The 14219-nt window shown below is 42.1% G+C and overlaps 1 protein-coding gene across 4 annotated transcripts in view; it reads right to left on the reverse strand.

Annotated features, from left to right (window-relative positions):
* Nucleotides 1-14219, reverse strand: part of ARL15 (ARF like GTPase 15) — a 329406-nt gene that overhangs the window by 255401 nt on the left and 59786 nt on the right. For 2 of the 4 annotated variants that reach the window (XM_075854920.1, XM_075854916.1), the window contains exon 2: nucleotides 8935-8991. The exons of 1 other annotated variant lie outside the window; for it this stretch is intronic. In XM_075854920.1, the coding sequence (XP_075711035.1) occupies nucleotides 8935-8991 (57 nt within the window). Of the gene's footprint in view, nucleotides 1-8934; nucleotides 8992-14060; nucleotides 14194-14219 lie in introns of those variants that run through there. One more of the 4 variants, XM_075854918.1, reaches the window with a different exon arrangement.

Raw genomic sequence — 14219 nt, forward strand, 5'->3', positions numbered from 1 at the left:
AGTCGGAGTTTGGCGAATGCCAGGAGAATGTTACCTGCCTGACTGCATTGTGCCAACCGTAATGTTTGGTGGTTGATGAATAATGCTATGGGGTTGTTTTTCAGGGGTTGGCCAAAGCCCCTTAGTTGCAGTGAAGGGAAATCTTAATGCTTCTGCATACGAAGACATTTTGGACAATTATATGCTTACAACTTTGTGGGAAAAGTTTGGGGTTCGGCCCTTTTCTGTCTCAGCATGACTATGCCCCAGTGCACAAAGCAAAGTCCATAAAGTCATGGTTGGCGAGTTTGGTGTGGAAGAACTTGTCTGGCCATACAGAGTCCTGACCTCAACCCCATCCAACACCTTTGAGATGAACTAGAACAGAGATTGCGAGCCAGGCCCTCTCCTCTAACATCAGCGTCTGACCTCATACTTCGCTTCAGATGAGGAAGGCAGACTTGTTGCAGTCACATCTGTGTTGTAGGATCTCAGCATTAAGCACCTGACAAAGGAATCATGAATCACCTAGAAGGCTAGGTTGGCTTGCAAAAGCCCCCCCACCCACCTCATCACCATGAACAGATCAAGCCTCATGTGGAAATATCAACTATTGTTATATATATATATTATTCTGCAGCGCTGTGCGACAATACACATGTCCATTTAAACAGAGCAACGATCGGTATGTACGGGTACAAACTATCGTTAAAGAGAATGTCGCTGGTTTCTCAATTCCCTATCTCTTAAATAATCTAATAGGTGCTTTGCTGCAGATAACTACAGTGTGATTTATTTTAAAAAATGTTTATTATAACAGTTGAGCTTTTTTTAAATATGTAAATGAGACTTTATTAGACAACTATTAGAGGTAACCGCAGCGATTCTCCTGAGGTGGAGCTACCTCACAGCCGCTGACGCTGTCCTATCAGCATGAAGCTGCTTCACACCGTGTGAGAGACGGAGGGTGGAGGGAAGGGGGATCACATCAAACCGCCATATCTCCGGCTGTGGACCACCTAGGACACCGGTTCTGGTGGCATATGAAAGAGGAGATTCTAATCTAATCAGTTCTAGCTGTGAAACAACCAGAGATATGGCCAAATTAATACACAGTCGGGAATGGAAACTGTATACTATATGATCACGCTGTGTTGCTGGGCAGGGAAGGGGGAGAAGCTGTATGCTGATTGGACAGCGTCATACAGAAAACACTACACCGCCCAGAGTGAAAAGAAAGAGTCACCTACTATTTGGCTATTAGAGCCACTTTAGAATATTTAGAAAAATAGTAGACAACCAGACATGTAAATTGGTACAATACACTAACTATCGCTACCACAAACACTTTATTTGCCTTAACATAGTTCTGTTCATGCCCCTGCAATCAGGGGTAGAAGCGAAAACGTTACATGACCGGTGGTGCATTGATCTGTGGGCAGTGGAAGCGAAAAAAGAAATTCTCCGTAACATTTCATTGTTGGGGCATTTCAGCCCGAGAACAAAACGTTATGTCATGTGACGTTTCATAAAGGGGGGCACCAGCAGAGGATAGGTCACCTGATCAGTGACAAATGGTTTCCTAGACACTTGTGATCACCGGAAAGCATCTCAAGATCATAATACGATTTGTCGCGGATTAGGCCCGGAGGATAGCCGGGAGGGCAGTCATCTGAGCAGTTAACAGCGGCACTGAACGGGGCGATTTCAACACACACTGTCAATAAGTCAGTGAAACAACTATGTATGACAAAGTCATTGCCATATAATTTCTGTAAAGTGGATAACCCCTTTTAACAGTTGGGCAATTGGGCCTATACAACTAAAGCACAGCCTGGGTGGGTCCGTTACTGTAGATTTATAAGGGCAGGTATTCGTCTATGTTTTACCACGTTTAGCGAATAGTGATCGACAATACAGCTTGTTGATCGGCACTTGTTTGCTCCATTAAAACTAAAATCAATAACCAGGAGTATGGAGGACAAACGATTGTTACGTCGATCGTTCGTCCCCATACATTTGCATCTTGGCAGCACATCCCGTTTACACAGGGACATGATACCAACAGGTGACACCATTTTTGCGGCCGCATAAAAGATCTGATCAGCTGACAATCGAGCGTTTACTTGTTCATTGGCTGATCGCTTTTTTTTTACACAGGGCAATGATGGGGATCAGGCGTTTATACAAACGCTCATTCACCCAGTCATTGGTCCGTGTAAAAGAGCCTTTACAGAACGTATCAGGCAGATGTGCAAGATAAAAGATTTTTTACTGAACTTTCTGTAATCCCAAATCAATAACGCTACACAGGTCAGCTGCTCCCCTGCCTAAAACTGCTGATAACAGGGAACAATATATAGCATTCAACTGCTCAGCAAACGGAGATAATACTTTGTCAGGGGCGTAGCTAAAGGCTCATTGGACACGAAGCAAAAGTTTTTATTGGGCTCCCCCCCCCACCGAACGTCTTCTCATGGCCGACGGCCAGCAGGCTTCAGCAGCATCGCTGGGTCTCCAACGATGCAGCACTAGAAGCCGGGGGCGTCACTAAGATCTTAAACCATCAGGGTCAATAGCCCCAATACAATACAAAAAAAATAATGTGTGTATAGAGAGGAGGAAAGGCCCCATGGAGTAGGGCTAAAACGTTGCGTATGTGGTGAATAAAAGCCACTTTTTTTTTTCACTATTTCTGGAGTGCTGCCTTGTATTTTTGAACAAATATCGACTACATATCTGGGACACTGGTCACGTGTCCAAATGAGGACATTGCACCCTACTACTTTTATTATGGAACGGCTTTTATATATATATATATAATATATATAATATATATGTGTGCACGCGTTCAATGGGATAGCTAATTCAGAATCAATATGGTCAAGGAGGACACCGCACCGCAGAGACTCTTTAGCAGTGTAAAAAAGTTGCTGTAAATTTATTCAGACAGGTACCGGTACATCAAAAAAGTACATGGATAGGATTAGATAGAGTGGCTCAGCAGACAGTATCACACATGATAGGCTTAGATATAGGGCCCAGCTCCCTGACATTTTGGCTCCAGCACTGGCCCAGGAAAAGTATGATAACTGCTTTGCTTTTTCTATGGAATACTAATTAATTATTTTTTTTATAGGTTTGGTCGTCAGACTACTTTGATGACTGTGTTTTTTTATTCTCAATAAAGTGGTTAACGAGGGTTGCGTGTTTTTTTTTTTTTAATTTCAATAAAATATTTTTTCTATGTCCTTGTATTTTTTTAAACCTTATTACTACTGCTTTAGTAACTGTTTAGGTCCCAACTGCCGGGTTCCCTGCCAATCAGCTGATTTGAAGGGGCGTAGTGTTGGTAGGAGTGCTGCTTCCCCTTCATTCCGGTCACTTGCTCACACTGAAATCGCCGACACCGCGGTTTATAGTGTGAGCAAGTGACTGGAGTGATGGGGAAGCAGTGCTCGTGTGAGCGCTGCAGCCCCTTCCATACGGCTGATTGGCGGGTGTCCCAGCAGTCAGACCCCGACCCATCATCTATTAATGGCCTATCCGGATCAATTTTTAGGGACTGGACAACCCGGGCCCCAGCAGATCATAAGAGTATAAGCCACGACTCCATCCAGCATCGTGACCTCATACACGGCGCACAGTGTTGTGACGTCATGACGCAAAGAGTCGTCAGAACCTCCGCTGCGTTCCGGAACGAGGAGGATATGTATACTGTCAGTCACTATAGTAACAGTGGCCCGTGTAGTTTATTACAAAGGCCACAGTTACTATAGTAACTTTTTATAAATGTAGTGCGGGGGGCCGTGGGCACCCCTGGCTTCAGGCCCCGGTCGCAATGGCGACCCCTATAGTTAAGCTACTGCTTTATGTATAGTGTCCTTTCATTTATGATATTGCTGTGTGATCAGGATATCAACACGGATAATAAAGAAATAAAAAATTTTTGACAGATGAGATCATCAGCACCAACAGATCAGAAAGCGGCAACAGTCGTAAATAATTCATTTTTGTACAAATGTAAAATTTTTACAATTTCTCCTGCAGAGGCCACTACAGGATAAATCTGAATCCACCCACATCTTCCTCTTGTCTGTGGTTTCAGCTGATTGACACGCAGCTGATCGCCAGCAACTCTTCACTTACAGAAAAGGTTGTTCAGATGGGACAACCCCTTTAAGCTGGCCATAGATATAGATTTTCCTGATATGGCAAGTGTTAAATCTTTTTGCAAAATGTTTTCCTTTGTTTAGGCTTCTTTTCACGGTGAGCATTCAAACAGATGTTTTGCATAAGACTAATTCTTTTTTTTTTTTTCAATGGAACGTCATTTGTATTATGGGAAACATCAGGCATTTGCATTGCCCCATATGTATTTTCCGAGTTGATAGTAAACACTACATTTGTAGCTAAACCACGAATAACCAAGAAAACTTTTGCAGCATGAACAATAGGTGTCCTAAACGATGAAGATATCCATAAGTAAGAACCGATCGATTCTAGCACTAAAAAAAAAAAAAATGCAATTGATTTTTACAATTATTATTCAACTATAAGGCCCGGTTCATAGAGTTTTGTGCCGTGGATTTTGACGTGGAAACCGCATCTGAATCAGCACCAGAAAATGGCCCAAATCTTCCCCCCCATTGATTGCACGTTTGAAGCGGTATTTTTTGCGTTAGATTCAATTGCAGCAAGCAAAGGCCGCAAAAAGGCTTGAAGAAAAAGTGTAAAATAACGCTGGCAATTAAAAATGCGCCTCAAAACTGCTGAAGGGCTATTGAGGTAGATTATTCTGCCAGTTAAAAAACGGTGTGTGAACTAGGCCTTATGTCTATGGCCAGCTTTTCCTACACACTGGGGGTCATAGTTGGAACAATTCAAGCCTCATGCAAGTGGCAGTGCCATGTGCGCAGAGCCTTTCTGCCTGCACATTGAGAACCTATGGCTTCATACTATGAAACATGTGTGTGTATCGGTGTGTACCATGTTATGGCCCTGTATGGAGTCATAATACCCCCATGTGCAGGGGGGGTGGGAAGTAAAAAGAAACAGAGAAACATTGGTTCTGAGAGCATTTGGACCTGTTGCTCAGGAAGGACCCTATGGTCTGCTCCTCAGACAGAGCTGTGGGCGAAGGTTCCTGCCACTGCCAGTTGTCTAACAGTCAGACACAGGTATGGTCTGAGGTTTGTAGGAAGAGGAGAATATACCGTAAGGGAGGAATTGTTGGGATTATTATATATCTTTATATTCTCATATCCATCCTACATTTATTTAATCCTTTCACGCCCACACCATATAAAATAAGTTAAGGGACTGGTCCTTGTGCCGGCAGCCCATTAATTTAAGTGCCAAGTTTGATAGCACAGTGAGCTACTGCACTCCGTGCCATTGTCAGGATTGGGCTTTCAAGCAGACAGCCTGATCCTGTACTGTACTGTGACAGGGTACTGAAATAATCAGTTCCCTGTCACAAGAGTCACATAGCCTTCCTCTACTTTAAAGAGGCTCTGTCACCACATTATAAATGCCCTATCTTGTACATAATGTGATTGCGCTGTAATGTAGATTACAGCAATGTTTTTGATTTAGAAAAACGATCATTTTTGACGGAGTTATGGCCTATTTTAGCTTTATGCTAATGAGTTTCTTAATGGACAACTGGGCGTGTTTTACTTTTTGACCAAGTGGGCGTTGTACAGAGGAGTGTATGACACTGACCAATCAGTGACCAATCAGCGTCATACACTTCTCCCCATTCATTTACACAACAGATAGCGTTCTTATCACTATGTGCAGCCACATAAACACACTATAACGTTACTGCAGTGTCCAGTCAGTGAATATACATTACCTCCAGCCAGGACGTGATGTGTATTCAGAATCCTGACACTTCTGTAGCGTCTGTGTGATATTTACAGCAAGGCAAGCGTAATCTCGTGAGATTACGATGTAACCGGTTATTTAAAACGAGATTACGCTTGCCTTGCTGTAAATCTCACAGAAACGCTACAGAAGTGTCAGGATTGTGAATAGACATCACGTCCTGGCTGGAGGTCATGTATATTCACTATCAGGACACTTGAGTAACGTTAATGTGTGTATGCGGCTGCACAGTAAGATTACTATGTGCTGTGTAAATGAATGGGGAGAAGTGTATGATGCTGATTGGTCAGCGTCATACACTTCTCTCCACAACGCCCAGTCAGTCAAAAAGTAAAACACGCCCAGTTGTCCGTTAAACTCACTAGCATAAAGCTAAAATAGGTCATAACTCCGTCAAAAATGATCGTTTTTCTAAATAAAAAAACACTGCTGTAATCTACGCATCACATTATGTAGACGATAGGCCACTTATAATGTGGTGACAGAGCCTCTTTAATCCTATTTTGTCTCATATAGCAATTTACATTCTACAAGACTGTGTTTCAAGAACACGCAGCAAAACCCACACAGACTGACGAACACTAGCGGCAAGTTTTTCTAGTTAACTTTTATCATTCATTTCGAGATTTAGTGTTCCTTTAAAGGGGAAAATCCGCCATCTCTTACCTGTTCTTTTTCTTGCTCCTCCCACGAACGATGGAGTACAAGGCAGGAGAAGTGACATGACATATGGATGGAGGTCTACTTTAATTTTCAATGGGGTACATGCAATGTTATGAAACATTGCGCATGGAAGTGAAAGTGAACAGCCATAGCGGTCAGCAAAGAGGGATTTGAAGAAGCAGAAGTTAGGAATAAGAAAGGCATTATATTATGTTATATGTATTATACAACAAAGGAGCAGCCCCCACCTTATAATGGCCGCCATCCCTCATTTTGGGTGTGCCCTTATTGTGGCCAGCAAAACCCCCTTACAATTGAACAATGTGTTTCCTGTGGGAGAGGCCGCCCCTCACCCCCTGATGAGCTCACGTCCGGCTCAACCAAATCAGCCTGCCCAAGCCCAACCCCTAGACCAACCCCTTCCGCACCCACCGACACGCCCAGTACACCCGGAACTGACAGATTTACTGTGACTCCGGAACCACGGATGTAAAGCAATGCTGCTTGTCAAAGATGTGGGGAATAGTAGGCAGCAAGTAATCAGTCACTTCTTGAAGTTGATGCGTTGGAAGCAGGAAAAATTTATGGATCTGAGAGAGTTCGACAGGGGTCAAATGTGATGGCTAGACAACAGGATCAGACATTCTCCAAAATGGCAGGCCTTGTTAGTTGTACCCGGTATGAAGTTTTAGTACCTATCAAAAGTGGTTCAGGGACAAGGACAACTAGTGAACCAGCAACAGATTCATGGACGCCCAAGGCTCATTTATGTCCGATCCAACAGTAGAGCTACTATAGAACACATCGCTGGAAAAGTTGCTCCTGCCTATGATAGAAATGTGTGAGACCACACAGTGTATCGCAGATTGCTCGCAGACCGGTCAGAATGCCCAAGCTAACCCCTGCCCACCACCGAAAGCGCCTACGATGGACAAGAGGGCAACAGAACTGAAGCATGAAGCACTAGAAAAAGTGGTTTGGTCTGATGAATCATGGTTTCTTTTAAATCGTGGAGAATGTGTGTCGCTGACCTGGGGAAGAGTTGGCACCGGTATGCACTATGGGAAGAAGACAAGCCGGCGGAGGCCGTGTGATGCTCTGAGCAATGTTCTGCTGGGAAATCTTGGGTCCTGGTATTTATTTGGATGTTACGGTGACACGTACCACCTACCTAAACATTGTTGCAGATCAAGTACACCCTTTCATAGGAGAGGTATTCCCTAATAGCAGTTGTCTCTTTCGGCAGGATGATGTGCCCTGCCACAGCGCAAAAATTGTTCAGGAATGTTTTGAGGAACAAAGAGTTCAAGGTGTCGACTTGGCCTCTAAATTCTCAATTCAATCGAGCATCTGCGGGATATGCTGGAAAAAAAAAATAAAGTCCGATCCATGGTACCTTCAGAGGTATTGTGGATTCCATGCCTCAGAGCTGTTTTGGCAGCACAAGGGCGACTTACGCAAGATTATGCAGGTTGTTTTAATGTTATAGCGGATAGGTCTAGATTGTCCTTTCATGGTACGGGCGCTATAAATATCCTTGTATATAATCTATGTTTCTCAATGCATACATGGTGGGTACAGATCTATATATTCTCCTCTATAGGGTGGAGGATGGCAGAAGTGCACCGCATCCAGCATTGTCTAGTCCCTTCCTGTACCCGGACATGGCACTCTACTCTTCTGTTCCTCCACCTGGTCACTGGTTGTGCTCCTATAATTTAAGATTAGTTAATTAACAAAACGAATAGTGACAAGGCAAAAAAAGGTGATAAAGATAGATTTCCTGACCATTAATGTAAACGGTGGAGCTTCACTTTTTAAAAGGTTTCATTCGGTATTATATGCTTACAAATGCGATGATGCCGTAAAAAGGAATGTGTTCTTTAGTAAATTTTCTAGTTTAAAACTATTTCAGTGGATTCTTCCTTCTTCAGGCTAATTTACAAACTGGCAGTCATGGTGGTCACCAAAATGGCAAATCAGTCATCTAATGAAATTATATTGGAATACGGGAAGGTATCACTGAAGTACTAGGAAAACTGGACGATGAAGAAGAAAAGTCGTGTGACAACCCTTCAAGAAACTTAATGTAATGGAATCTAAGCTGGTTGTTATGTAGGTTTTGAAGACAAAAACGAATATCCAAATAAAAGGTTTAAACAGAATAAGAGTAATGAGCTTATATTTACTCATCGATTACTTTTTTTTTTCATTTATTTAAAAAAAATTATAACTTGTGTGATCATGAAAAAAAAATAAAAAATGAATGAATCACAAATGGAACAACCACAGTCACTGGATACAGGAGCTTGCATGCTTGCTCAATGGGTAGTGAAAATTACAATAGTGACATGGTGCATGACCACTGACACAAGCAGGCTGCAGTACAAAATGCCTTACCGTGTAAATGGCAATTCTACAAACTGCATAAGAGATCTGGAGGCATTCTGACACTGTCTAAAACCAAAAAACAAGATAGGGTCATCCCGATCCCCACGGATCGTTCTTTGTAGAAAGCATAGAAAATATTTAAGGGTCAGTCACATACAAAAGGGGAGAGCATTCATTTTGAGGCATAGCAGAAAATAAGTCTGTAGAAACCGTTAAATAAAATGTGTTAGTCTTTTAATGTCTTACATCCATGACTGGGCAAAACCAAGGAGCAAGAGAGAACAACGCACCTAAGAATTCAGTTTTTGCTTCTCTATTGAGATGTATGAATATTACTTATTAGGCCACTTGGAAAGTCAAACAGGTTCCTGAATATTCTCACTGACTGCCAAGTCTACAGAAGGGGGGGGGGGGGGTCGACAAAATAATGTATATCTCAGGAGTCATTTTGAAGTTCTTAGAGGCCTACCAAAAGAACGTTTAGCAATACAATGCAACCCAATAGGTGGGGGGCCAGTAAAAAAATTCTAAGCAAACTGGTTACCTGGCTCCATGGATTTGTCCAAGCCTGGTCTATAGGATTTGAGTACAGAGTCTCAGAATACAAAAAGAGTCAAGTTTTAGATCATAAAGGAACAGTAAAATACAAGAACCAGTAACAATTGGTTAACCAACAGTCGGTCAAATAAACAGTGGGTGTAGAGGACTAGGGGGCATCGTAGGCGATGGTTGGTCCATGGAAGGACAGCAAAGGGGCAATGAGTGGCCATACAATTGTAGTAAAAATTTACCAAGCGATTGTATAATTTTTCAAGATTAATGAACATTGTTATAGTTCAAACAAAAACAACCTCCACCGGACTTTAGAACAAACCGTTTAACCCCTTAATGACCAGCCTATTTTAGACGTTAATGACAAAGCAATTTTTTAAGTTTTTCCATCGTCGCATTCCAAGAGCTATAACTTTTTTATTTTTGCGTCTACATAGCTGTACAAGGTCTTGTTTTTTTGCGGGACAAGTTGTATTTTTTAATAGCACCATTTTGAGGTACATATTATTTATTGATTTTATTAACTTTTTTTGGGGGGGGGGAATAGAAAAAAATCTGAAAATTCGCCACTCTTTTTTGCGTCCTAAATCTACGCCGTTTACCGTGTGCTATAAATAACACAATATCTTTATTCAGCGGGTTGTTACGATTGCAACGATACCAAATTTGTATCGTTTTTGTATGTTTTACTACTTTTACACAGTAAAAACGCTTTTTTTTTTCAAAATTATTTGTTTTTGTGTTTCCATATTTGAAGAGCCGTAACGTTTTTATTTTTTCGCCGATGCAGCTGTATGAGGGCTTTTTTTTTGCGGGACGACTTGTAGTTTTTATTGGTACCATTTTGGAGTAGATGCGACTTTTTGATCACTTTTTAATCACATTTTTTTAAAGTCAGTATTCACAGAAAACAGCAATTTTTCCATCTCTTTTTATTTAATTTTTTACGGCGTTCACCGTGCGGGTTAAATAATGTTATAGATTTACAGTCGGGGTCGTTACGGACGCGGCGATACCAAATATGTGTAACTTTTTTACTTTATTTTGTTTTTTTTAATAGTAAAGCAGTTTGTAAGGGGAAAAAGTGGGTTTTTCATTTTTTTTTCAAATTTTTTTTTATTAACTTTATTCAACTTTTTTTTTTTACTTTTTTACTAGTCCCATTAGGGGACTATAATATGCGATTCTGCGATCGCTATTATAATACACTGCAATACTTTTGTATTGCAGTGTATTATGCCTGTCCGTTTAAAACGGACAGGCATCTGCTAGGTCATGCCAGAGGCATGACCTAGCAGGCATACACTACAGGCAGACCTGGGGGCCTTTATTAGGCCCCTGGCTGCCATCGCAGACACAGACACTCGGCAATCTTATCGCCGGGTGTCGGTGGGAGAGAGAGGGAGCTCCCTCCCTCTCTCCAAAACCACTCAGATGCGGTGCTCGCAATTGAGCACCGCATCTGAGGGATTAAACGGGTGAGATCGATACGAATATCGATCTCACCCAGCAGAGCAGGGACGCCCCCAGCCCTCAGCTACCTCTGGCAGCTGAGAGCAGGGAGATTTGACAGCTCCCTGCTCTGTTTACTTATTTCGATGCCGCGACGTAAAAAGTCTATGGCATCGGAATAAGGCCCGTTAGTGACCGACGTAAAAAGACTATGGGCCGGTCACTAACGGATTAAAACAGAACTTCGTACACAATATACCTCAAATTTCTACTGCTACCCAACTTTGCAGGATATCCAAGAACCTGAAGATTGATTTTTAACTCAAATTGTTTTCGTGGGTGCCGCGAAACAGGGGACAAGCTACATACTTGGTGGACATGCCAAAAGTGATCTGCTTCTGGACTAGCAGGTTTAATCTTATACATTCGCTTTTAAAATGAATCGTCGGCAGAAGATCCCTGTACAGCTCTATTATACTACTGGCCAACAGATTTAACTCCGCACCAATTTAAACTTCTGTTTTAAATGAACACTAGCTTTTGAAACAGTTTATGCTAATCTAAAAGTATACCTGATATAGATTAACTGTAATTTACTTATGGTTAAAGTTTAGTTATTTTATCCATGTGTGTGAAGTTACTGCCACTAGGTGTCTCCCTCCCATGAATTTACTGTCCACCCCCTGTTGTCAAGCAAAATCCATCCCTAGTTACAGAGCAGAAGAGATAGACTACAGAAAGAGGTGGTGTGTCTCTTCACAGCCTGCCAATAGAAGTCTATAGAAAGGGGTGAGGGGAGCAGAAACAGAGACACAGACTGCTGGTAAGTGTTATGTCTCACCCAGTGCTGGATTCTCAGATACACTGCTCATAACTGCTATATAATATATGGTTTGAAATTGGATGCCAACTATTCCTACAAGTGTCTCAACTTTTGGAGATTACTTTCAAACTCTTTGATTCTATATAACCAGTGTTGTAACAGACTGCATTACAACACACTGTAGGGCAGGATTTGGACAGTTTTGCCCTTCAGGACAGAGCACATTGCTATAGAATGGCAAGCAAAAGGCAATTAACAAAAGGCAGACATACAATTATAACCTTTAGAAGTGTAGGTCTGTCCTACAGAGAAATTGCTGAAAAAGCAAATTCGGCACTCAGTACAGTTTCTATACCATCAAAAGGCACTCAAAGAGGCTCTGTCACCACATTATAAGTGCCCTATCTCCTACATAAGGAGATCGGCGCTATAATGTAGATTACAGCAGTGCTTTTTATTTAATAAAACAAATCTATTTTCACCACTTTATTAGCGATTTTAGATTTATGCTAATGAGTTGCTTAAAGAGGCTCTGTCACCAGATTTTGCAACCCCTATCTGCTATTGCAGCAGATCGGCGCTGCAATGTAGATTACAGTAACGTTCTTATTTTAAAAAAACGAGCATTTTTGGCCAAGTTATGACCATTTTTGTATTTATGCAAATGAGGCTTGCAAAAGTACAACTGGGCGTGTTGAAAAGTAAAAGTACAACTGGGCGTGTATTATGTGCGTACATCGGGGCGTTTTTACTACTTTTACTAGCTGGGCGTTCTGACGAGAAGTATCATCCACTTCTCTTCAGAACGCCCAGCTTCTGGCAGTGCAGACACAGCCGTGTTCTCGAGAGATCACGCTGTGACGTCACTCACAGGTCCTGCATCGTGTCGGACCAGCGAGGACACATCGGCACCAGAGGCTACAGATGATTCTGCAGCAGCATCGGCGTTTGCAGGTAAGTAGCTACATCGACTTACCTGCAAACGCTGATGCTGCTGCAGAATCAACTGTAGCCTCTGGTGCCGATGTGTCCTCGCTCGTCTGACACGATGCAGGACCTGTGAGTGACGTCACAGCGTGATCTCTCGAGAACACGGCTGTGTCTGCACTGCCAGAAGCTGGGCGTTGTGAAGAGAAGTGGATGATACTTCTATACACAACGCCCAGCTAGTAAAAGTAGTAAACACGCCCTGATGTACGCACATAATACACGCCCAGTTGTACTTTTACTTTTCAACACACCCAGTTGTACTTTTGCAAGCCTCATTTGCATAAATACGAAAATGGTCATAACTTGGCCAAAAATGCTTGTTTTTTAAAAATAAAAACGTTACTGTAATCTACATTGCAGCGCCTATCTGCTGCAATAGCAGATAGGGGTTGCAAAATCTCGTGACAGAGCCTCTTTAATGCCCAAGTGGGCGTATTTTTACTTTAGACCAAGTGGGCGTTGTACAGGGGAGTGTATGACGCTGACCAATCAGCGTCATGCACTCCTCTCCATTCATTTACTCAGCGCATAGGGATCCTGTTAGATCCTTACGTGCTGTTTTATACTAACACATTAACAATACTGAAGTGTTTAAACAGTGAATAGACATTCCACGGGATGTCTATTCACAATCTCTGCACTTCGTTACTCTGTCTGTGGTAGTTACAGTAGAGGAAGCGTAATCTCGCGAGATTACGCGGTAAATTACAGGTTACAGCGAGATTACGCTTTGCTCTGCTGTAACTACCACAAAAACAGTAACAAAGTGCACAGATTGTGAATAAACATCCCGTGGAATGTCTATTCACTGTCTAAACACTTCAGTATTGTTAATGTGTTAGTATAAGACAGCAAATAGCGATCTAACAGGATCCCTATGGCCTGCCTAAATGAATGGAGAGAAGTGCATGATGCTGATTGGTCACGGATTGGTCAGCGTCATACACTCCTCTGTACAACTCCCACTTGGTCTAAAGTAAAAATATGCCCACTTGGGCATTAAGAAACTCATTAGAATAAATCTAAAATCGCTAATAAAGTGGTGAAAATAGATCGTTTTATTAAATAAAAAGCACTGCTGTCACCTACATTATAGCGCCGATCTCCTTATGTAGGAGATAAGCCACGTATAATGTGGTGACAGAGCCTCTTTAAACTCTGACAGGAAGAGATCTGGCAGACCAAAAGGCCACAATCAGATGCCATGTTTTTGTCAGTTTGCGTGAAGAGCGCCTCACAGCCCAAAATCTTCAAGCCCAGCTTAATGCAGCAAAAGATAAATACATTTCCATTTCAACTGTGAAGAGAAGACTTCTACCTGCAGGTTTGACAGGTCGAGTACCAGTAAGAAAGAGGTGGGATCAGCATCTGACATTTATGACATATCCCGTGTAGGTCTAGGTGATTAATCAAATTAATTTGATTAATTCGCCATCAAGGCCTCTGACTATTCTGTTTTTTCACCAGAATCGTTAAA

This window comes from Rhinoderma darwinii, chromosome 1, assembly GCF_050947455.1.
Source record: "Rhinoderma darwinii isolate aRhiDar2 chromosome 1, aRhiDar2.hap1, whole genome shotgun sequence".
Lineage (NCBI taxonomy): Eukaryota > Metazoa > Chordata > Amphibia > Anura > Rhinodermatidae > Rhinoderma > Rhinoderma darwinii.